General features: G+C 41.1%; 2 protein-coding genes across 4 annotated transcripts in view; one reads left to right on the top strand and one right to left on the bottom strand.

Moving 5' to 3' along the window:
- Positions 1–207: 207 nt before the first annotated feature.
- Positions 208–12,017, bottom strand: cdkn1ca (cyclin dependent kinase inhibitor 1Ca). 2 transcript variants are annotated; one of them, XM_030048424.1, is made up of 4 exons: positions 12,013–12,017; positions 6,742–6,748; positions 740–1,240; positions 208–610 (listed from the first exon to the last, which is right to left on the bottom strand). In XM_030048424.1, the coding sequence occupies exons 3-4, from the start codon at positions 1,179–1,181 to the stop codon at positions 510–512; spliced, it is 543 nt and encodes a 180-aa protein (XP_029904284.1). In that variant the 5' UTR covers positions 1,182–1,240; positions 6,742–6,748; positions 12,013–12,017; the 3' UTR covers positions 208–509. The 2 variants fall into 2 exon arrangements, with proteins under 2 accessions (XP_029904284.1, XP_029904283.1); XM_030048423.1 differs by lacking the exons at positions 6,742–6,748; positions 12,013–12,017 and having other exon boundaries at positions 740–1,280.
- trpm5 (transient receptor potential cation channel, subfamily M, member 5) overlaps positions 8,913–22,845 on the top strand; it is a 26,215-nt gene continuing 12,282 nt past the window's right edge. For both annotated transcript variants that reach the window (XM_030048422.1, XM_030048421.1), the window contains exons 1-15: positions 8,913–8,999; positions 10,659–10,726; positions 11,523–11,679; positions 11,841–12,021; positions 13,506–13,672; positions 13,767–13,944; positions 14,457–14,521; positions 14,921–15,106; positions 16,045–16,144; positions 16,317–16,435; positions 16,878–17,219; positions 18,556–18,699; positions 20,320–20,443; positions 21,215–21,360; positions 22,733–22,845. In XM_030048422.1, the coding sequence (XP_029904282.1) occupies positions 8,973–8,999; positions 10,659–10,726; positions 11,523–11,679; positions 11,841–12,021; positions 13,506–13,672; positions 13,767–13,944; positions 14,457–14,521; positions 14,921–15,106; positions 16,045–16,144; positions 16,317–16,435; positions 16,878–17,219; positions 18,556–18,699; positions 20,320–20,443; positions 21,215–21,360; positions 22,733–22,845 (2,117 nt within the window). In that variant the 5' untranslated portion in view covers positions 8,913–8,972. The remainder of the gene's footprint in view (positions 9,000–10,658; positions 10,727–11,522; positions 11,680–11,840; positions 12,022–13,505; positions 13,673–13,766; positions 13,945–14,456; positions 14,522–14,920; positions 15,107–16,044; positions 16,145–16,316; positions 16,436–16,877; positions 17,220–18,555; positions 18,700–20,319; positions 20,444–21,214; positions 21,361–22,732) is intronic.

Below are 22,845 nucleotides of genomic sequence, written 5' to 3'. Positions count from 1 at the left end.
CAATATAATATACTGTAGTTAACACATGTATTCCTCAATTTTTCAGAAATTTACCAACAAGGCAAATATCAATGGAAAGAGGCAAAACATATATAGGAAGCTAAACTTTATTCAGTCTTGTCAGGTGTTTTTTGTTTTTTTTTTACTAAGAAAATATACAATTTATATTAAAAATACATCCAAAAAGTATAAACAAAATGTGTCTGAGGCAGAGATCAACACTGACAGAAAATGCAAAGAAATTAAATAAAGTTGTCCATAAATAGAATAAATAAAATAATGATGCTGGTAGAAATTAAGCTTAATAACACAAATAAACCACAACACAAATACTGGTTCAGATAACAATAAAATAAAATAAAATAAAATAAAATAACATAACATAAAATAACATAAAATAACATAAAATAAAATAAAATAAAATAAAGTCTCATTGGTGCAGTGAGGTAGGTCTATGCCTGTGAGGTCCATGATGTTTCAAAAAAAAAAAAAAAATAGTCCATAGCAGTTCATCTTATCCTTTTGCATAGAGTTGCTTCGCTGGAGGCTGTGAGCGCAGGGATTTGGATGACCTTGGATTCTGAAGTCCTTTTCCTCTTTACAAAGAAATCTGCAAAGAAAAATAAAGGGAAAAGAACATGGTTATTATTATGAAGTACACGATTCAACAGTTAAATTAAACTCGGTTGCTGGTTGGCCTAATAAAGAAAGCTGAACCTCCAACGGTCCGGGACTGTACCTGTGATGTGTGTGTTGTTTGGGGCCTTGTGTTTTGAGAGTGTCCTCTTTCTCCGGATGGGTGTCACTTCAGCAGGGTGACGCTTCAGTGTGTTGGAGATGCTGGGGCAGTTCTCCTGGTTGGTGTCCGGGGAAGGAGCGGGGCTCTCCGGGCCGAGGTGCAGGCGGCCGCTGCAGCCGCTCTCCTCCGGGTTTGAAGCCACAGCGACGTCCTCACCCCCGGCGGACTCCCGGTACAAAGCAGGGGAGCAGCCAGCCGGGACCTCCTCCCACTCGTACCTGCCAGGTAGAGGGGTGTCGGTGAGGAAGCTGAAGTTCCAGCGGCGGCTGTCCTGCTCCGAGATCTCCTGCAGTCTCTGCGTCAGCTCCCGGCTCAGCAGGTCGTGGTCCACCGGGCCGAAGAGACTCCGGCACGCCGCTTCTTTGCGCCTGATGGGACTCATGGTGATGGAAATGCTCTCCTCTGCGTTTGTGTTGTTGGGATGAGGATCAGGAGCTGCTGCTGACTCTCTCTTGGACTGGTCAGCCTCTGTCAGCACAGCCGGGAGCGCCGGGCCTTTAACCTCCACAAGGCGCACACTTCTCTGTTTGTACACAATAGACCGAGCCCGCTGATTGGCTGCGGCTCTCTGTATGGCTGCGTGGGGGAAGGGGCGCACTTCACTCCAGCTGGGATAAAATCCATTGAAACTACATCAAATGAAGTCCCTGGTTTTCACTTTGTGCTCGACATATATGAACTAATCTGCCTTAAAAACTTACTGATTGATTTCAATCAATATTTTTCCTGTTTGTAGATTGTTGACAGATTTGTTAGGCTATAGCCTAGTTTCGCATTTTTCATTAGTTTTTATTTTAATTTTTATTTTTGTTGTCAGTTTAGTTTAGTTTCAGTTAGTTTATATAGTGGGGTTTCTTGTTTGAGTTTGTTTTTTAATGTTTAGTTTTAGTTAAGTTTGTATTAGTTTCAGTATTTTTTTTTTTATGATATGGGTTGTGTTTGTCAGAATAGGTTTTCCAATCCAAAGCCAACACTTTGTGAAGGCAGTTGACTCCCAGTCATGTGGACGACCCAGTCTCAATAAACATCAGCACCAACACCTCCTCATGCTGGCTGGGCTCACACATCTGACCAAACTGACAAAAACTCAAACTAAAGACACTTTCTGTGTATTTTTATTTTGTTTTAGTTTGTTTTCTAAGTACACCACATTGTTTCAGATTCTTTTCATGTTTCCCAAAACTCTAGTTTTCATTTTTATTTCAGTTAACTATTTTTTTTCCACAACTAGTTTTAGTTTTAATTAACTATAATAACCATGGTAGTCAAAGGCAGAATTTTTCAAGTCAGTCTCATTTTGACATTTTGCTTTTTATTTGTGTGGTTGTAAATAAGAAAGAAGAGCAGAAACACCATTAAAAACTTGAAATTTTGAAAAAAAAAAAAAAAAAAGAAAGAAAGAAAAGAAAAGAAATATGCTATAGCTTAAGGTACCAAATGGGTGAGTTCTTTTTCCCGCTCACGGTCCACTGACTCAGTGAGTGGAGGCGGTGGAGGGACTGCCTCCAGCCTGTCAGGGCAGCAGAGAGTTGTGAACCACCACAGGAAGCTCTGTTTGGGGCCAGAGGCACGTCTGCTGAAGTCAAGCCAGGGTCTGACTGAAGGTGAAGAGGCTCGCATCAGGAGCTTGTACAGTAAAACTTTGGTGATTAGAAAGTCTGGAACTGGGGATGGACAGTGAATTAGGATTTGTTTTAACAGAAGCTGTCCTCAAACTCTTGAATATTTCTATCTTTCCGTTTGGGTAGATCATTTCAAACAAAACAAAAGGTGTAATAATTCTCACTCGTAAAACACTACAGATTAATATCATTGGTAAAGGGTGTGATGAAGATGGTAGAGTAGCATTTATTAAGTGTATGCTATATGGTAGGAAAGTGGCATTTGTCAATATATATGCGCCAAATACATATGATGGTCTTTTTTTTAACCAGCTGAATAATATTTTGTCCAAACTCTCTGATTTTGAAATAGTAATTGGATCTGATATGAATGCCATATTAGATCAAAAACTGGATAAATCAAGTAATTCTTATTCTAATTTACAAGCAACAAAAGCGCTAAAATACTTACTTTCTGACTTTAATCTCTGTGATGTTTGGCGGATGCATAATCCCACATCTAAGGAATTCACTTTCTATTCAAATAGGCATAAAACGTTTTCAAGAATAGATTTTATTTTAATGTCTTCATCTCTAATGTCTTTGGTTCAAAATATAGAGATAAAACATATGAGCCTCACAGATCATCATGCTTATACATGTCAATTGTCTGTATCTAATTCGTATAAAAAAGCCAGTAGGTGGCGTTTTGACTTAACTTTGTTACAAAATCAAGATTTTTGTGAACAACTAGAATTGGAATTACTAGAATTTTTGGAAATTAATAGATCTTCAGTTGATGATGCTAGATTTCTTTGGGATGCAATAAAAGGATTTATCAGGAATAAAGCAATTTCCTACTCCTCTAAAGTAAATAAAGAACAGCTCCAAAAGATAAGTGAGCTAGAAACCTCAATATCTGAACTAGAACACTCTCAGCAAAGGAATTATTCTGAACAGACAGCAAAGTTATTACAGGAAATAAAAATAGACCATAATGTGTTACTTATAGAGAGGGCTAAAAAGGTAGTGCTTAAAACTAGACTTAACCATTACTTTTATGGTGACCGCCCTAGCCGTCTTTTGGCTAATAAATTAAAGACAAATGATCAGTTTACAAGCATAGCAACAATTACATCTGAATCTGGGGTCACAATAACTCATCCCAAATTGATTAATCAGAGCTTCTGTGATTTCTATAAACAGTTATATACTTCAGATAATAACTCTACAGAGTCAGATAGGGAGAATTTTCTTGAGAAACTAAATTTGCCTTCACTGTCAACTCAGGAATCTTTAGCATTAGGAGCTCCCTTATCTCTTGATGAAATTAAACAAGCACTATCAAAAATGAATAAGGGCAAGTCACCTGGAGGTGATGGTATTCAACCTGAGGTTTACCTAAAATTTTACACACTATTAGGACCACCAATGCTGGAGATGTTTAATACAGCTCTTCAAAAAGGATCTTTTGGAAGAGATGTGAATACAGCACTAATAACACTTATTTTAAAAAAGGGGAAGGATCCAACTAATCGTGCGAACTATCGTCCCCTGTCCTTATTAAATGCAGACATTAAATTGTTTTCAAAAACACTTGCAAGCCGGCTTGAGCAATATTTGCCAAGACTGATAAACTCAGATCAAAGTGGATTTGTAAAGAAGCGTCTATCAGCTGACAATTTACGTCGTCTTCTGCATATCCTTGACGCTTCTGACAATTATACATCAGCAGCCATACTGTCAGTTGACGCAGAGAAGGCCTTTGACCGACTTGAGTGGCCCTTTTTATGGTCTGTATTGACCAAGATGGGCGTGGGCGAAAATTTCATTAAAATGGTTAAAACTATATATGTAAATCCCTCTGCAAGTGTAGTAACAGGAAATATATGTTCTCCTCCCTTTGGAATAAGCAGAAGTAGCCGTCAAGGTGATCCAATTTCATCAATGCTATTTATTTTATCATTAGAACCTTTAGCGCAGGCTATTAGGTCATCCACAGGCATTACACCAATAAAAATAAAATCTTCTCAACATCATATAGCATTATTTGCTGATGATATTCTTTTGTTTTTTTCTGATGTAAAGCATTCTCTTCCAAATATCCTCAATGTTTTTGAACAATATAGTTATGTCTCGAGTTATAAGATAAATTGGACCAAGTCATCGCTGTTACCTTTGAATTCTGTGAGCAGAGATGAATCTCTGAAGTTTAATATTCCAGTGGTTTCTCATTTTAAATACTTAGGAATAACTGTATTTGCATCTCTTGAGAAAACTAACACTAAAAACTACATTAGTACCTTAAAAATGATAAAAAATGATTTAGAAAGATGGCACAACTTACCTATATTTCTTCCAGGTAGGATTTCAATAATTAAAATGAATGTGCTTCCAAGAATAAATTTTTGTAGCTCCATGTTACCTCTAGCACCACCTCCGAGATATTGGGAAAAAATACACAGTATTATCACAAGGTTTTTATGGAGAGGCAGACGCCCAAAAATCAAAATGCTAAATTTACAGAGAAAGATTGAGTTGGGTGGCTTGTCATTGCCTAATTTTAAGTTATACCATTACGCTTTCACTCTTCGTCCTTTATTAAACTGGTTTTACAGCAATTCTTCACCTCCATGGCTAAATATTGAGAGAATGTTGGTGGCTCCAATTCAATTGAATGACATTTTATTTACAACTCTATCTGATAAAAAATGTAAATTAAAGTATGGTCCAATAATAGCGTACGCAATTCAGATTTTTCATAAAATAGAAAAGATTTACAATTGGACATCTCATTGGCATGCTAACACACCAATATTTTATAATATATTATTAAAGTCCGGAGGACAGTACTTTATTTCACCCCAATGGTATAAATCAGGCATACACAATTTGGGGAACATTATGAATGAGGCCGGCTTGAGAACTTTTTTGGATTTGAAGGCTACGTACGATTTGCCATCCAACTCCTTGTTTCTTTACTTCCAATTACGCTCTGCTATGCGAGCTGCAGGTGTTTTATTGGATGAGCCGCCTAAGTGTCATCCAATTATGGACATGATTAGAAAATTATTAAGCTTAACTAAAGGATATGTATCGTGGATTTATAATACTCTGCTGGAGCGCACACAGACACAGTTAGCTATAATAAAAGTATGGAATAATGACTGCCCTGAACCATCTATAGATTGGGCTAGAGTCTGGAGGAATCTCTCCTGTTCAAAAAATCTGAATCATAAATTAACAAACCTTAAATTTATATATCGAAGTTATTTAACTCCAAAACGACGATTTCATATGAATATAACTATATCCCCAAACTGCACCCTTTGTGACTTGAATGTAACTGGGACATTTCTACATAGTATGTGGGAGTGTCCACCAGTAAGAAGTTTCTGGGAACAAATATCAAAACTTCTTACCGAATCTTTGGGTTTAGATATTGATTGTTCCCCAGGGCATATGATTCTGAATGATGACTCTGGGCAGAACTTTAACCATACTCAAAGACAGCTGTGGCTATCTGCGTGTAATGCTGCTAAAAGAATGTTAGCAGCTCGGTGGAAACCACCGCACACGCTTTCTATACGAAAGTGGAACTACTCTTTAATAGAGACTTTATCCATGGAGCTCTCTGTTGCTATGATGAATGGTGCAGACCAGGTTAGGCTCAATGCTATTAAGGAAGCACTCAACATTGCTAGAACTATGATATGAGCTGCTTCTGTTTATGGTTTGATTTTTTTTTCTTTTTTCTTTTCTTTTCCTTCTTTTGCTTGTCTGTCTTTTGGAGTTGCTTTGCCCAAAATGTATAAGGACACACTGAAACATCCTATTTGTAAAGTGTAATGAAATGTACAGAATGATCTCTGGTGATGGGTCGGGGTGGGTTGGGTTAAAAAAGGGAAAAAAAAAAAAAAAAAAAAAAAAAAAAAAAAAAAAAATTGTGAAAGTGCAGGTAACTTTCTTTCTTTTCTTCTTTTTCTATATGTGACAATCATGGAGACTTAGGGCCCTATCTTGTGCCACCCGCTATCCGCTGCCACGACCCGCTACCCGCAAATTGCGGATTTAGGAACTTCCGCTATCCCTAAACGGTATCTTGCGCCACCCGCTACCCGCTATCCCTTATGCCGATTGCATCATTTGCGCCTGGAGGTGCGTCGTGGGCGTGTTTCATGCGCTATCCCTAAAGTTGCTATCTTGCGCACACACTTTAGGGATAGCGGATAGCGGGTGGTCCTGACCACCCGCTATCCGCTTTCCCTAAAGTTTGGGCTGTTAGGAGAGCGCGCCCAGGCGGCTTCAATGCACGCCCCGACGGAGCCTCGCCACGCACACGGTCGGACTGATACCGGGAGGCCGCCGGAATGGACTGAGTATATTACTCATATAGAGTGTTTAGAGGAAAGACTGTTTTAATTGGACACTTACGCCAGCACGTTTTATTGTTTTATCATAAGCCAGCAGCTGTGCTATATTTTTATTTTTAATATTTTATTTGCCCAATCTACCTTGTCAATAAATTAGTTTACACATAGTTCCACCTCTGCCTCTTGTGTGTGTGTGGTGTGACCCGGGATTTTACTCAATCAGTACAACCTTGTGACACGTCCACTTGGACACATGTGGCTCCACCTCCCGAATTAACTCGCCTATAATATAATATATAATATGTATATAAAGCCAACTTGCTTTAGCCTCAGTAGAAGCCCTGAGAAAATCTACCTCCCTCTCTCCATCGCGGGTTTAGGATTTAGGATTTAGGATAGCGCATCCTGCCCTTAAAGGCAATGGCACCTGGCACACTGATTGGTTTAACTGGCGTAACGCCCAAAACACACCTATGCATAATATAGCGGGTAGCGCAGGTGTTTTGCGGATAGCGGGAGGTGCACAAGATAGCAACTTTTACGGGGGAACGCCTCCTCCTAAATCCTAAATCCGCAAATAGCGGGTTTAGGGAGTCTGGCGCAAGATAGGGCCCTTAGGGCTCTAGTTTCGCAGACCAGGCGAGGCGGGGGCGTAGCGCAGATGCGCTTCGCCAACTGGGTGTGGCCAGGCGGATTTTCCAAGTTTGGCACGCCGTTCTCGGTGGCGCAAGTACTCCGCCGTCCCTCCTACCGGCGCAAGGGAGGAGAGAAGGCGTGGAGTGGGTTTGACACAGCCGATTCACATTTAACCAATCAAATGAGCCCCTGTCCTCGCCTTTAAAATGCGCTGCGCGAAGGCGTAATGAAAGTTTACACAGCTGACAAGGAAGTCTACTGCCACAGGCGGAGCGGAGCTCAGGAGACAGGCGCGGAGCGGAGACCGGCGAGCAGTGCGCACACGTCACCAAAACCTCACAGGCAGGCTTCCTGGATGTCAGGCACATGAACGATGCAATAAATACCGAAAAAAACACTATTCAATGCTACGATCACAATCAGCACATACATATATCTCCATATCAACTGTCCCGTCACAGCTGATGTCAGATCAAAGGAGATTGGCACCGTTTATGCTGATTGTGAGGTTTTGGTGATGTGCGCCAGCCAGCCAAACTTCCACTGCGCCGGCTCCGCTCCGCCTTGCGCGGAAAGTAGTCGTGGTTTCAGGAGGCGAGCTTTTGGCGCACCTCGGCGAAGCCTTTTGGCACAAAACTGTCACTCCGCCAAGCCGAATCTGTCGGCACCTCCCCCCGCTGCGCCACCACTCCCATCTCCGCGCAAGTCCGTCTGCGAAACTTGGACACTGTCCGCCTCAGCCGTTTCGCCGGTCGAAACTAGCTCTGCGCGGGGTTTGCCTCACTGCGCCACCCCGCGCTGCGCCGGGAAACTAGAGCCCTTAGTTATAAACGTAATAATTGTTGTGGCCCAAACTTAGTTAGTTCTGTTCTGTTTGTTCTTTTTTTCATTATTTTGTTGATAAGCAGATGTCTCTGCTATTGACTGTATAGAGGCTGCTTTCAAATGTATACCTGCTGAATTAACTAATAAAAAAAAAAAAAAAAAAAAAAAGATCATTTCAATTGTTATTTCTGTTTGGCTACATTGGCTTCACAATGCTTCACATACAACTATGCACTAAAACTGCAAGTGGTTGTAAAGCGGTGAGGTATTGAGATGGTCAAGATGTTGTGCAAGTGTCACTTAAATGTCTTGCAGCTGAATATGCAAAAAAAAATAGACATAACATGAAAGTGCTGTGATAAAGCAAAGTGATACATTTATTGTAAATCAAGTATTTTTTATTTTTCTGTTTTGGATGGTCAGGTTTTTTATGATTATTGAGATGCCAGTGACCTTTTCAAAACTAAAAGTAAGACCATACATGGCCAGCCATATAAACCATGATGTAGTTTTTGAGCTGTTCATTGGATGTGAGGAGAACACGCTCCCGTGTGCAGTCACTGACCAACATGCAAAGCAGCGATTGTCATCATGGTCAGTGTGATTGGCCAGAGAGAGAACCGCACCTTTATACCACTTCCTGATTGCTCCAGTCGTTCACCTGAGGGCTGCAAAGGGAAACCTTAACCCTTACAGGCTGGTCACCGGTGGAGGAGAGGAGTGTTGAACATCACAGCCATGCAGGAAAGACAAGGGACACCTCTGGTGAGTATGTAGGGTAGCTGCCTTGTGTGTTGACCTGAGTATATACTATAAGTCTGAATGGGGCAAAGGTTAGGCATTTAAAAATGGTTAGAAAGTGTTTTTGTGCCTTAAAACTATGTTCTCTACTACATTGTGTGTCAAAGGTAATGATACTGTAGGGGTACACTGATGAAAGTGATCAAAAAACATCATACTGCTGATACATTCTCAAATAAAGCTTGTACTTGTACCCTTTTTATATGTATATTATCTTACCTCTTGTTTATTTTACACATTGTAGAGTCGAGTATTGAATCGTAATTATCAAAGTTAACAACCCCAGACAGGATTTTGGACTTTTAACCTTCAGCTTGTACAATGTTGGTTCCCTTTTTGTTTAGTACCATTATAAGGTATTACAGGATATTTTCATCAGTACCTTCACGTATATTTCTTTCTTTTTTTCTTTTGAGTTTGTAAGATTGTCACAATGTTGCAAAATGTTGCAATTCAAAATCATCTTGTTAGTTTTCAAAAACTTTCTCCATCCATTTCTGAGAATATCATTAAAGTTTTACGGAAGAATGGTTTTTCCTCAAGCTGTAGACAAACCTAGAGGGGCTTGCTTGCATGGCCCTATAGTCACACACACACACACACACACACACACGCATGCACGCACGCACACATACAAACACACAGGCACACACACACACACCTTTTTCTGATTTTGCATGCAGATGCTCCTGTTTGCATGGTCGCTGGTCTTCTCCCTCTCACACCCAGACCTGTAGTCAAATGAGGCCCCACAGGGCAGCTTACGTATAACTTAAAATGATAACTACACACTAATTGACTGTATGCCTCAAATGTGCCAGTATGTCAACCACTGGACTAAAGTTATATTCTTAGTTATATTAATCCAGGTACATTTTTACCAAATAACGAGCAAGCCTGCCTGGTGCTGATTATCAGAGAAATATGCATTTAGATTGCATAATTTCTTATCATCTTTTATAAGCAGCTCAAGCACCCATGCAAATAAGGGTAGTTGATAAAAGTCAGTGTTTACTCATGCAAATGATTATTCATTATCAATAATTTATTATATATTTTGTTATTTTACCGATGAGCCTCCTGCAGTCAGAGATCTGATCATGGTGCCCTGAAGTTGGTGTGTTAACTTTCACTCGTGAGACTGAAAAAGTCTTATTGGTTTAAGAAATTATGAATTATTCAGGAATTTCTGCCGATTTCAGTGTAGTTTATGTCTAAGACAATAATTGTTTACCGGGGAGAAATGGACCCCAACTGCTTTTATAGTAAAATTCAAGAGTCAAGTCATAACATCAATGCCACTGTCTATCTCATGGTAAAGAATACATTATCATCGTTTGCCATTATGTGAATATTTTTATTTATTTTTTTTTGTCTTCAGTCAGAAGCAGATCTTGTATTCATCTTTATGAGATTCATGTCTGTATGAGAGAAAATCTTTGGGGAATGATTGTGGTGTGTTTCTAGGCCAAAAGTCAGGGAGGAAACACTTTGCATATGAAGCGAGCATGAAAATGCTGCCAACTTTGCATTGACCAAAAGGATCTTTTAAAAACTCCCGCAGCTGTAAAGAGCAAAAGAGTGAATAATGAGCAATGAGTTAAACACACAATTTGTTTACAGGGGACAGTGCAACCGCAGACACGGTGCCTGCGATGTGGGGACGCACTGGAATGGTCAGAGGAGCACAAGTGGGTGTATATATGTGTGTGTGTGTGTGTGTGTGTCTTTGTTACACTGGCAAAAAATCTACATTAACATGCAATATGCATGTTATGCAAGGCAATGTGCACGACAAGAGATGCAAGATAGAATTAGTAATGATTATGATAATAATAGTATGCAACATGCCAAACTTCAATTTGCGGCTCCCATGTGAATTTCAGAATTTGAATGGAAATGATTGACACTGACTCTCATTTACTTTAATGGTCGCTGCTTTCATTTTGGTCACTAGGCAGGAGCCGTGTAGCCTGATGGCACTGCATCAACCAGCAGGTGTTTATGTAATGTTACTACCTACATGTTGTCAGTGGAGGTCAGAGGTCATGATGCGTGATCGCCCACCACTTTGTGACGTGAAGAGCTAAAGATGCCACGAGTGAAAGAAAAATTGACAACAGAACAGTGTGTTTCAGCACAAATGGGAGACCGACGACCTGTTGACAGAGCTCAGAGGTGGACCGCAGTTTTTAGTCAGCTTGCAGATCGTATTAGTGATGAAGAAATATAACGTTAACTGGCACTATAATCAGCAGAACCTTTTCAACCTTACAGTCAAAAGGAAAAACTAAACAGTCGCTGTCTAATGGAGAGACAGTGCCAGTCACTGCGGCCTGTCATGATGACTATTTTGTGGCGACTGACCCTCATAAAAGTTGCCCATCCCTCGTCTAAGTAAAGGCAGCACCAACATAAATTCTAGCCACAGTGATATACTAGTGATATAATACACACCTCCATCTATCCAATGTGTGTCACACTCAGCGTCCTGCTGGGCTGCCCCTGCTGTTCTCCACTGGATGAGACTCTGGAGACTGTAGCCAGAGGCCTGGGAGCCAGAATGAAGCGGGACAACAGTCACTGGGCTGCAGGAAGAGTGGGAGACATTGACTTCACTGGTTCCAGTCGGGCAAGAGGAAAGGTGGGAACAGAAGCTGTGACAAATAGCAAACTGCAGGCATACCTCGTGCGGTGTCATCTTGAGTTTATCAAGGAGAAAATGCAAGACATTGATGGCAGTTTGTAGAATGTCTTTTTTAACAAACAGCATATTAATTAATGATCTTGTTTGCTTCCGTCCAGTTTGTGAGAGTGCGCAGCAACACGGACCCAGTCCTCATCTACCAGATGCTGACAGAGCAGTGGGGCCTCGCTCCTCCACACCTGGTGGTGGCGCTGGTGGGAGGAGATGAGTTGGCTCAGATGAAGCCCTGGCTCAGGGACACAGTGAGGAAAGGACTTGTGAAGGCTGCACAGAGCACAGGTTATAATCACATGGAAGGCCCTGTCCTCTGAAACCAGTGTGAAAGTCCTGCAAGAGACGGTCCTGTTATTGGTTTCTACTGGCTGCAACACAACTTCAAACCTCAGCATCAGCCACTGAGAACCAGGCCTATCCTCTATTTGGACAACACATTAAGTCAATACATTTTACTCTACAATAGTCAGGACTAATTTAATTTCCTGCCTCAGGGTGATTTTACAAATAATTATGCCATTAGGAAAATATTTGCATAAACTGTGGTGCATGTAATGTCTTCAGAATTATGTGTGTGGCACTAACAACGTGCTGGACTGCACGCAGCATTATTTATCAGTCAAGCCATTAATCAATCAGACTTTGTTTGTATAGCACTTTTCATGCAAACAAACACACAAACACAAAGTCACACAAAGTACTTCACACAATGTAACATAATAAAAACCAAGGAAAAATAATAAATCACACACTAACACAGAACATAATCAAAACAGAAGAAATGCTGTGATTAATCACACAAACAGGAACATAAACAGAGAAAATGCTATGCTGCATGACCGTATAAGGCAAGATTGCCAATATTTTCCACAATATATAATTACAATATACTTACACATGGGTAATAGAAAGGTAGCAGTTAGTGATATTAGATTTTACTGTTTTCTATTTTCTTGCAGGTAACACTGGAACACTTTCAGCTGTCTTTATTGATCGAATAACAGTTGAACAGCTGTGTATGAACACAACTTTCTTGTTCAACCCAGGGGCACCCTTTTTCTTTTTCAACTTTCCTTGCATGAACAGCCGCCTTTCCGCTATCATGCCATTGTGAGCTGGTGCTATCTCCGAGCCAGACGCTGTTAATGGCCCTCAAGCCGCAAGAACACAAACCATTTGACTCCAGACTCCTGTAACGTATACAATAGCCAAACTGGAATTACAGTTAGTGCCATCGAGCAATCCATAACACAAGTAGGCTAAGTCATGTTCAGCTGAATCACGTTCGATGTTTAGCGAGCAAAATAAATGAAATGCCAAAGAGCTCTCTGACTGAATCTGCCACCCACGACACGACCGTGATGTCCTGGGCGGTCTCAGTAGACACCATCGATTTGTCACTGCACATTATTCTCTGCCCAGATAGTGAGCAGAGGCCTAATGTCCTCGTTTGACCAGTACTGTTGGCTGTTGTCCATTTTTCATTTATCTGTTATTCTCCTGATGTTTCTACTTTTCAACTGCACCCGTTTCCCTGTCCCATGGGTATACGATGGGCCATCAGCACTGGGGAACTGGCCCCGACAGTCCCATTAAAGCGCGATCAAAGACCAGACGTGACAGTCGAAACACAACATGGCCTCGGCACGCACAAGCTTGCTCACGTTCGGCGTGAAAGTGGAAAGGCAGCTAGTAACACCTGAAACATGCACAAAACAAAAGTATAAGACACATGCACACAAAATTCATGCCATTCTTTGCTCCTCCAGGGGCATGGATCTTGACCAATGGTCTTCGCTTTGGCATCACCAAGCACCTGGGCCAGGCAGTGCGAGACCACTCCCTGGCCAGCACCTCGTCTAAGGTCCGGGTGGTGGCCATCGGTATCGCACCCTGGAACATGATCCACAACCGAGAGGCGCTGCTCACCGCCAAGGTTTTCCTCATCACACACTCAATATGCAGCTACTAAAAATACTGCAATTACTCCATTACACAAGCTAAAAAACTGGTGTTTGTGTATCTCCAAGGGGGATGAACCTGCAAAATACCAGCCACAGGACTTACCCCACGGATCAGTCTACTCCCTGGATTGCCACCACTCCCACTTTGTGTTGGTGGAGGAAGACCCCAACAGGCCAGGAGCAACCAGCGAAATGAGGGTCAAGCTGCTCAAGCACATCTCTCTTCAGCGCTCCGGCTATGGGGGTATTACCTTGTTAACCATTTTAACCATTAACCTCCAGACCCCCGATGGGTTCACTGCAGGTGTATCTGATTTGCCTGAGAAATCATGATGTTGGGTATGGACTCTGAAAGTCACAAAATGAAATCCTGAGAGCAAAGCAAAAACAGTTTCCTAAAAACCAGTACACCAACTTTAGATCTTAAGCCCCTTTCACCAACTTGGTTTCCAACTTTCAGAGTTACCAAGTGTTGTTTTGTTTTTGTGAGGAAGCATGCCGAATCATTCAAATAGCTCTTGATATCACTGTAATTGACACTATTATTGTTATTTCCCTTATCCAATAACATCTGATGTGCACAGCAAATGATCTCCCATTAGACCAGCGTATGATTATCTTTCAACGGCCAGCTTTTACACAATTTTCTGTCCGTCGGAAGTAGCAAATGGCAATATTAAAAAAAACAAAACAAACAAAAAAAAAAACCTGCAGGTTGCAAATGATTTTTCAAGAATTATTCTGTGGCTCTTCCAGGTGCAGGCAGCTTTGAGATCCCTGTTCTGTGTCTGTTAGTCCACGGAGAACCCAGGATCCTAAAGGTTGGTTTCATTCTTCTGAGGTCTTCGAGACTTTTAAAACCCGAGATACGTGTTTTGTTGTAGAAATAAGCACAATATTACTTCGTCTCAACAGTAGCTTCATTTTGAGAATTTGGCTTCGAACCAAACTTTGGTTCTGCTACCCCCTGAGGTAGTGGGCCAAAGTGAGATTGAGAGCCAATTTCTCTTTTTGGCGAGAAAACCTCTGAAAGGCATGCATTTATTTGCATAAATAGGGCCATGACCCACGAGAATATACAATTACTGCTATCTAACACTGATCATTTTGATTCTGTGCTTATCTGTAGATGAGTAGTCGTTGTTTTTTTTAATGAACATGAAATCGTCTGTGAGTTTGAGTAAATCTGTGTTTGTGAATACTCCATGTTTTTTCTGCAGCGGATGTATAAGGGCATTGGGAATTCCACACCATGGCTCATACTGGCAGGGTCAGGAGGTGTTGCTGACATTCTGGTCACGCTGATGAATAGGGGATGCTGGGATACGGACACTGTTCACGAGCTGCTGCTGGACACCTTTCCCAGCGCCCACCACAGCACAGACATCAGTAACTGGGTCAAGCTGGTGAGAGATGCACACAGCATGCAGACAGGCGCGCGCGCACACACACACACACACACACACACACACACACACACACAGATATGTGCATCATAACACTTCTGAAGTTAATTCACTGTCAAAGTTGCCAAAAAGATGGGGCGTGCTGAGAAAGCTGGTGAGGAAAACTAAGATGGGGGGATTTTCATCCTTATCTTCCAAATTTGTTCGGGATGACCTAATTAAGGATATCTAGTCAACGTCTCATGTATCCACTTTAAAAATAAACAGAGGGAGAGATGGGCTGACACATCAAGCTGACATACACACCGGAGCCAATTAAACTGTTGAAACCAATGAAAAATCATTATATTACCTTATTCACAGTGTTGGGGAGTAACTAGTTACATGTAGTGACATTACAAAATGCTACATTGAGACAGGCTCAATTTGTTTGGCAACATTCACTCAATTTTTGAGCGCTATTTTTGATTGGTTCTTTTGTTTGAATTTGCAACGCTTCTCGTCTGCCAATCAAATCAATGTTCATTGCTCTAAGCAGCCGGTCTGCCAGGCCTGAGATCAGCCGGCCACGTCAAGGTTTTTTGTGATCTACTGGCTTGTGATTTGTCTAAATATCAAAACGTCCTGATCTTAATTCAGTTTCTATTGAGGAACTTCTAATGAAAGCTTGACAGTCGGTGTTGAATTCAGATGTGAGGTTTACACTGCCTGATTTAAATTTGTTTTTATGACTTTTCAGCTTTTTGTCCAGTTTAAAACATTTGTTAGAAGAGTAATAAAATGTTACAATACCCTGATGAAGTAATTAAAATAGTTACATTACATATTGTATTTTTAACAGGGTAACTAGCGTATTACATTTCAACAGTAACCTTTCCAACACCGTTTATTCACATGACATGGGATATTTATTGATCGGTTGTTGGCCTGTCTCTCAGATCCAGAAGATACTGGATCATGGGCACCTCCTCACCGTCCACGACCCTGAACAGGACAGCTCCGAGCTGGACACCGTCATCCTCAAAGCTCTAGTTAAGGGTACAGTATTTCCTGCAAGCCATGCCATCAGGAAACTCTTAGAATCTTCAGCAGCTGTGTAATTATGTATGGGTATTGTATGTTGAATGGTCACATGAAGATGGAGCCTTGACCCTTTGAGCATCCTGGGTCTTTGTGTCTGTGTGTATCTTTGTGTGAATGTGTGCTTCAGCCTGTAAGAGCCAAAGTCAGGAAGCTCAAGACTTCCTGGATGAGCTGAAGCTGGCCGTGGCCTGGAACAGGGTGGACATCGCCAAGAGCGATATCTTCAACGGAGATGTGGAGTGGAGGGTGAGAGAAACACACAAACACTTTGTTAGAGGTTTTGTGTATGGTAACCTTGTATCTAAAATCTCCTACCCTGCCAGACCAGCTGCCAGCAAAGTTAGTGAAGAAAACTGGTGAAGAAAACTGTGAAACTCCATCTTCCATACATGTAAATGAACCCAATAATGTGCAGAATGTGCTAAAAAAAAAAAAAAAAAAAAAAAAAAAAAAATAATTTTGGGGGATTTGGAATGAGTATTGCTTTATGTGTTTCAGTAGAGGTGTTATTTCTTAATTTAGTTAATATACTTTATTGTTTGGATACAAACATTAGATCCTGCTGCCAGCAAAAAGATACTAACATTTGTTTTCCACCTTTTTTTAAAAAAAAAAAAATTGTAGTCAAGAATTCACAGCAGAGAACAAAAGAGAAATGCTTGTATATGAGCCTCTGTTTTTTCTGCAGGCATGTGACCTTGAGGAGGTGATGATGGACGCACTGATCAATGACAAGCCCGATTTCGTGCGCCTCTTTGTGGACAGCGGCGTAAACCTGGGCGAGTTCCTCACCTATGGCCGACTTCAGGAGCTCTACTGGTCCGTGTCTGAGAAGAGCCTTCTGCACAACCTGCTCCTCAAGAAGTACGAGGAGAAGCAGCTGCTGCTCGGCGCTGCCAGGACCCCCGGCCCCCCGGGGCACCACCCCCCCGAGCAAGGGAAAGCCCGCTTCACCCTCCACGAGGTCTCCAAAGTGCTGAAGGACTTTCTCCATGACTCCTGCAAAGGCTTTTACCAAAAGATCCCTACGGTGAGTGATACGCTGCATCCCCATTGTTACAGTAAATCAATAAGTTCACTTTGTCACTTTGTTTTCCTCAGATGTGTTCACCTCAGACAGAACAATGTAACCTTGTGAACAAGAAAAAACTCCAAGAATCCAAACCTCCGCCTGTGCTAAAAAATCGTCCAGCTTGCTGTTAGACCCAAAGACATCATTATCACTTTAAATTTAAATTAAATGGGTTTCGTGATCGTGTAAATTCAACGTTAGGAATTTTAATTAAGCTGCTGTCTCTGGTGGTTTCATTTTTAAGGGCTAAAAAAAAAAAAAAAAAAGTAATTGCCTCTTGGAAAATCTACCCAGTTGGCCTACCTGCCCATTAAATATCATGGAAGAACATTCAGAGGTTTTTGAGATATCAAGCTGACAGACAAACAGACGGATAAGGCAACCACCAGGCAAAAAATATGAACTCTTTGATGGAGGCACTTATTGATATTTATTATCAAGAGTATGACACATATACATGACGAGGGCATATGCCAATAGCTTGCTCAAGGAGTGTTGCTTCACTAGTGCAGGTATCAAAGACAGGTGTCTCTGTGGATCCAAGGACAGATCATGAGACCAAAAAAAAAAAAACAAAAACAAAGAGAGGTTAGACTTGTACTTTGCTGTGATCAATAAGTCTTAACCAAAAAACTACCAAGACACACTGCTTTGCAAACATTAAAAGCCTTTCATTAAATGGGCTTAGCGCCTGCACATTTCAACTTCACAGTCTTCTTCAGGGCTAATTTAGATAGATAGATAGATAGATAGATAGATAGATAGATAGATAGATAGATAGATAGATAGATAGATAGACAGATACTTTATTCATCCCGAAGGAAATTCACAGTTTTCAGCAGTATCCACAGAGTACAAGATTAAATAAATAAAAAATAAAGAATAAAAGATGACACTAGAGATCTAAAAATCTAAGTACCCAATGTGCAAAAAAAAAAAAAAAAAAAGAATGTGCAAAAAAAAAAAAACAGTGTTCTTAGATGTATACAATGTGCATAGATGTGGGCAATGTGCAAATTTACAGTATAAACAGATGATAAATAGCAGCAAGCAATATATACACTATAAACAAGGAATATATAAAAAATAGAAATATGAACAGTTTAAACAGCAGAGAAAAAATACCCTAAACCTGAGGAACAACACGCTCCGACAGAGGTTCAGGGTTGGTGTGGAACCATAAGACCAAGTGACAGAATTTATTTAGAATTTATGACACATATACAGTATGTGAATGCATCTGTGCTTTTCACCACCTATCCAGTCCATTCACTGTACTGTCTGGGTGCTACAGGAGAAGCCGGCGAAGGGTCGACTGTTCCACAGCCAGAAGAACCTGGCTGAGTTAGAGGGGTGCTGTGAACATCCTTGGAGGGATCTGTTCCTCTGGGCCGTCCTTCAGAACCGTCAGCAGATGGCTAACTACTTCTGGGCCATGGTCAGTCCCCACCTCACACCATCTTGGCGCTGTGAGGCTCAATCAGTGAATTTTTAACTCTAACCAACATTGGGTTTCATCGCAAAACTCATGAAACCGAGCTGACCTGAGCTCAATTACACTGTGCCGGTTTTTGGACGAGAATGCTGTGGCCCAGCAGCCGTGCAGGTGAAGGTCAGCCTCGCCATATGAAAATGTCGCTCCAGATAAAAGAGCCCAGTAAATGGCATAGTTATCAACCAGCAAGTTGAACTAGAAAGCTATCTTATCTCCAAGAGCATTATTAAAATGAAGGTCATGCCGCTTGCTAGGGCTCTAGCCAGAGAGTAACAGGCTAGTGTATACATATCTAAAATACTGAAGGAGTCAATGGGAAAGAAAAAGATATTCACACACTGAATTGATGCTAAATTAACAATTGTGTCACAGATGAATGGTAATTGATCTTTGTCTGTTTCCAGAATTGTTTCAAGACACCTCTCATTTTCTGAAATGCTCCCTACAAAGCTAAGGGATCCAATTAGTGATATCGCACAAGCCATCACCCTCATGTGCTCCTTCCCTGGGTCTTGTTTGAATGATATCTACCAGAATGGTAATTGCATTCAGTGTGTGTGTAGCCCACATCCTTCGGTGCCAGTTTAATCGCTCACTCACACACCGGCCAGGCTATCAGCATCTGTAATGTGATTATGTGAAGCGTCTCTCATGTTCAACACCTCATCAGGTAGCCTGATGCGTCTTTCGCCAGCGAAATATGCCATGCTTTATTCATGCATATGTTAAAAAAAATGTCACTGCTCATTTAATTAAACAAACGGGGCGCAATGTCAGTGCTGTAAGGGTTAATGAGACCAGAACTGAGAGAGTAAACTGACCACAAAGGAAGAAAGCTCCATTTTGGCTCTATTTGATGTGTTAGTCCTCATCAACAATTTGACACATTAGTATTTAATTTATTACTCTAGGTGTTATTAGGCTGTTAAATGTGTCTTTATTGATTATGAAATATCCAGCTGAGGGGCTGTTTTGCATATAAAACATGTACATCAGCTTTCCTTTCTTCTGTTTCCTCTTTCCCCCCCCCCCCCCCCCTCACATTTATGTATGACTAACAAGATCCTGTCGAGGCAAAAATGTTGACTTAAATATTAATGCTGCATGTACCTTTGCCTGTCTCAGGGCTGCAGACAACACCGCCTCAGCCAAGTCCGAGTTAAGACCGAGTATTGCATTTGACTCCAAGGCCCCTCAGAAATAAGAAGTCAAGACAGTTTTGAAACCAGATTTGTGAACAACAGCCGCGCTTCCTGTTTTTGAGACCTCACTGCACTGCAAATATTGCCTCTTGAAAAGCAAACAAGCGGGACAGAGCTAGACATGTAAATACGAGGTGATGAGATTGACATAATACCAAGATGAGACACCACTGACAACGTTTTTTTTTTTTTTTTTTTATGTTCTGCTCTGCACAGACCTTAGGTGAACTTGGAAAGGCATCTGTAGCAGCCCAATGCATACAATCCAACCCATTTAGATGCCAGAGATGCATTTCCCTGAAATTCCTTCAGTAGATTTGCTAGGCTGCAGTCTGGACACGGCTTTCTTTTAATTCTTCAGGGCCCCGAGGCTGTTGCAGCGGCTCTGGCTGGTTGTAAGATCTTGAAGGAGATGGCACGACTGGAATCTGAGGCTGAGTCGGCACGTAGCATGAAGGAAGCCAAATACGAGCAGTTTGCCCTTGGTGAGAAGCAACACATTTTACTGACAGCTAACAATGAAGTCAGAAACAGAGAAAAGCCGTACATACTGAGAGGTGTACATTCAGTGACCTGGAATCAACCTTTTCTTTTTCTTTTTCTTTTTCTTTTTTTTGTTTTCCACACACTGAACCAAATCCCGCAGGAAGGGAATAAAATTTAAATTTATTTTAAAGGAATACTTGAGCGCTTTGGGCAAAATACTCTGGCATTGGTATTTTTCTGTCATACCCAGGTGGAGAAAACATGTTCGATACTATTTTTCACCTCTGTACATCTAGTGCATTGGTTCCTATGGCGCAGCATTTCGTGTTAGCTTAGCATAAAGACTTGAAGTCTGTGGGAGTCATTAGCCTAGCTCCATCAGCAACTCCGAAGCTGTTTTATTTGCACGAGAGCTGTTTTAGTAGAAGTTAGATGGTGGACGTGTAACTGCTGAACACATTTATCCCTCCGTCTATCACAGTGATGATGATCCAAGCATCGCTGAAGGTACAGGAACAAATGAACTTCTCCTAAAATTAATCTCATTTGTTGTTGTTTTTGTTGTTGTTGTTGTTTTAGCTTTTAATTCCCCAAAAATTCTTCTCATAGAAACCAATCCACTGGGCGTGCAGAAGTGAAAAGTCTGGCCAAGTGGCAAAGTGGTTAAGTCTGAAAAACGTTTATTTTGCCTGAAATGTTGGAGTATGTCTTTGAGATTTTTTCAAATGTAACTGAGTTGAAACGGTGTCACAACTGTGTTTTCGTGACAGATTTATTCGGAGAGTGCTACTCCAACAGCGAGGACAGGGCCTACGCTCTGTTAGTGAGGCGAACTCGCTGCTGGAGCAAATCTACCGTCCTCAACTTGGCCACCGAGGCGGACGCCAAATGCTTCTTCGCTCACGATGGAGTTCAGGTAACAGCAACACACACTCGTGTGTCTGTGTGTCGCCGCTTTAATTGACTCCTCTAGCTCTGATGGCAACTGCAGCATCTATTATTGGAACAGCATCCACCACTTTCAAAGTGATGTATCTTTTAACAAGTGGAGTTGAGCATTATGTTATTTCCTGTGATTAAAATTTAAAAGAAAAAATTGCCTCATGATGACTGCAGTAACTTAATAAAAAACTTAATTAAAATCCTTGTTCAGGGCATTGTTTGTCATTACATAAGTAATTCAAAACCACATCATCTACGAGTCATTGGCCCCCATTCATTTTGTAAATATGCCTGTGACATTCACATCATTACAAAGCCATCACTGGGAGTTTAGTGGCGCTCAGTTTCAGCAGGTAAAGCTTCCATGCAGCCACTAATATTTTATTTGAAGCACATGGTGGGAACAATACAGCTGCCATTAAAAAACGACTGGCTGTTAATTAGAATTCACCGCATGTCAAGGGAATTTAACTCAGATGGTGCTTAATGGGAGATTACAGAGTGTGTACAAGCTCAACACCAAGCATCAGGTGTCCTTTAATTTAAAGCAGCGAACGCCATAAACCTCAACAGCAAAAAACAGCTCGTGCATCATGTGAGGAGCGATGAGGGGAAGAGCAGATTTTTCTTTCTTTTTTTTTTTTTTATTCCCTCCTTTTATCAGCTGGGATAAATCCATGGCAGACACACAAAGCCAGAAATTCAAAGGCTTATGGCGCCCTCTTGTGGCATACTTAATTCAACAATTAATAACATAGATAGATAGATAGATAGATAGATAGATAGATAGATGTATTTTATTGATCCCAGATGGGAATTGTGTTCCAGCAGCAGGTTTTCCAGACATTGCACAGGAACAATAATGCACAAAATATACCTATCAACACCAGAAGAGAGAAATACATACATATACACACTATATGTATAATGAAATATATCTGAAATACATGTCTATATGAAAAAAATCTAAAATAAAAATAATCTCTTTATGTATGTATGTATGTATGTATGTATCATTATACATATAGTATGTATGTATACTTAGTATTGGGCTACATTATTTATTTTGTTAATTGCTATTTGTTAAGCAAAGTTTTTATTTTCAAAAGATATATATTTCTCTCTTCTAGTGTTGAGACGTATATTCTGTGTGCTATTGTTCCTGCACAATGTGCGGCAAACCTGCGGCTGTAACACAATTCCCAGTCTGGGATCAATAAAACACATCTGTCTATCTGTCTGTCTGTCTGAATGCTAAATATAACTGCACAGATCGTCTCTGACTTCATAAATGTTGCATTGTGATTTATTGTAGCAGATTATGTATTGACTGAACTGTGCTGCAGGCCCTGCTCACGAAGATCTGGTGGGGGGCGATGACCACAGACACGGCCATCTCCAAACTCGTGGTGTCCTTCTTCTGCCCGGCGCTCATCTGGACCAACCTCATCAAGTTCAG

Source organism: Myripristis murdjan, chromosome 3 (assembly GCF_902150065.1).
Source record: "Myripristis murdjan chromosome 3, fMyrMur1.1, whole genome shotgun sequence".
NCBI lineage: Eukaryota > Metazoa > Chordata > Actinopteri > Holocentriformes > Holocentridae > Myripristis > Myripristis murdjan.
Note: the sequence above shows the minus strand (reverse complement) of the source record. Positions and strands in the feature narration are given on the sequence as shown.

Excerpts from the sequence above, each read along its gene's own strand:
- cdkn1ca (XM_030048424.1), bottom strand. The coding sequence starts at position 1,181 with ATGAGTCCCATCAGGCGCAAAGAAGCGGCGTGCCGGAGTCTCTTCGGC. Across the intron at positions 611-739 it reads AAACAACACACACATCACAG|ATTTCTTTGTAAAGAGGAAA; the intron begins GTACAGTCCCGG and ends TTTTCTTTGCAG.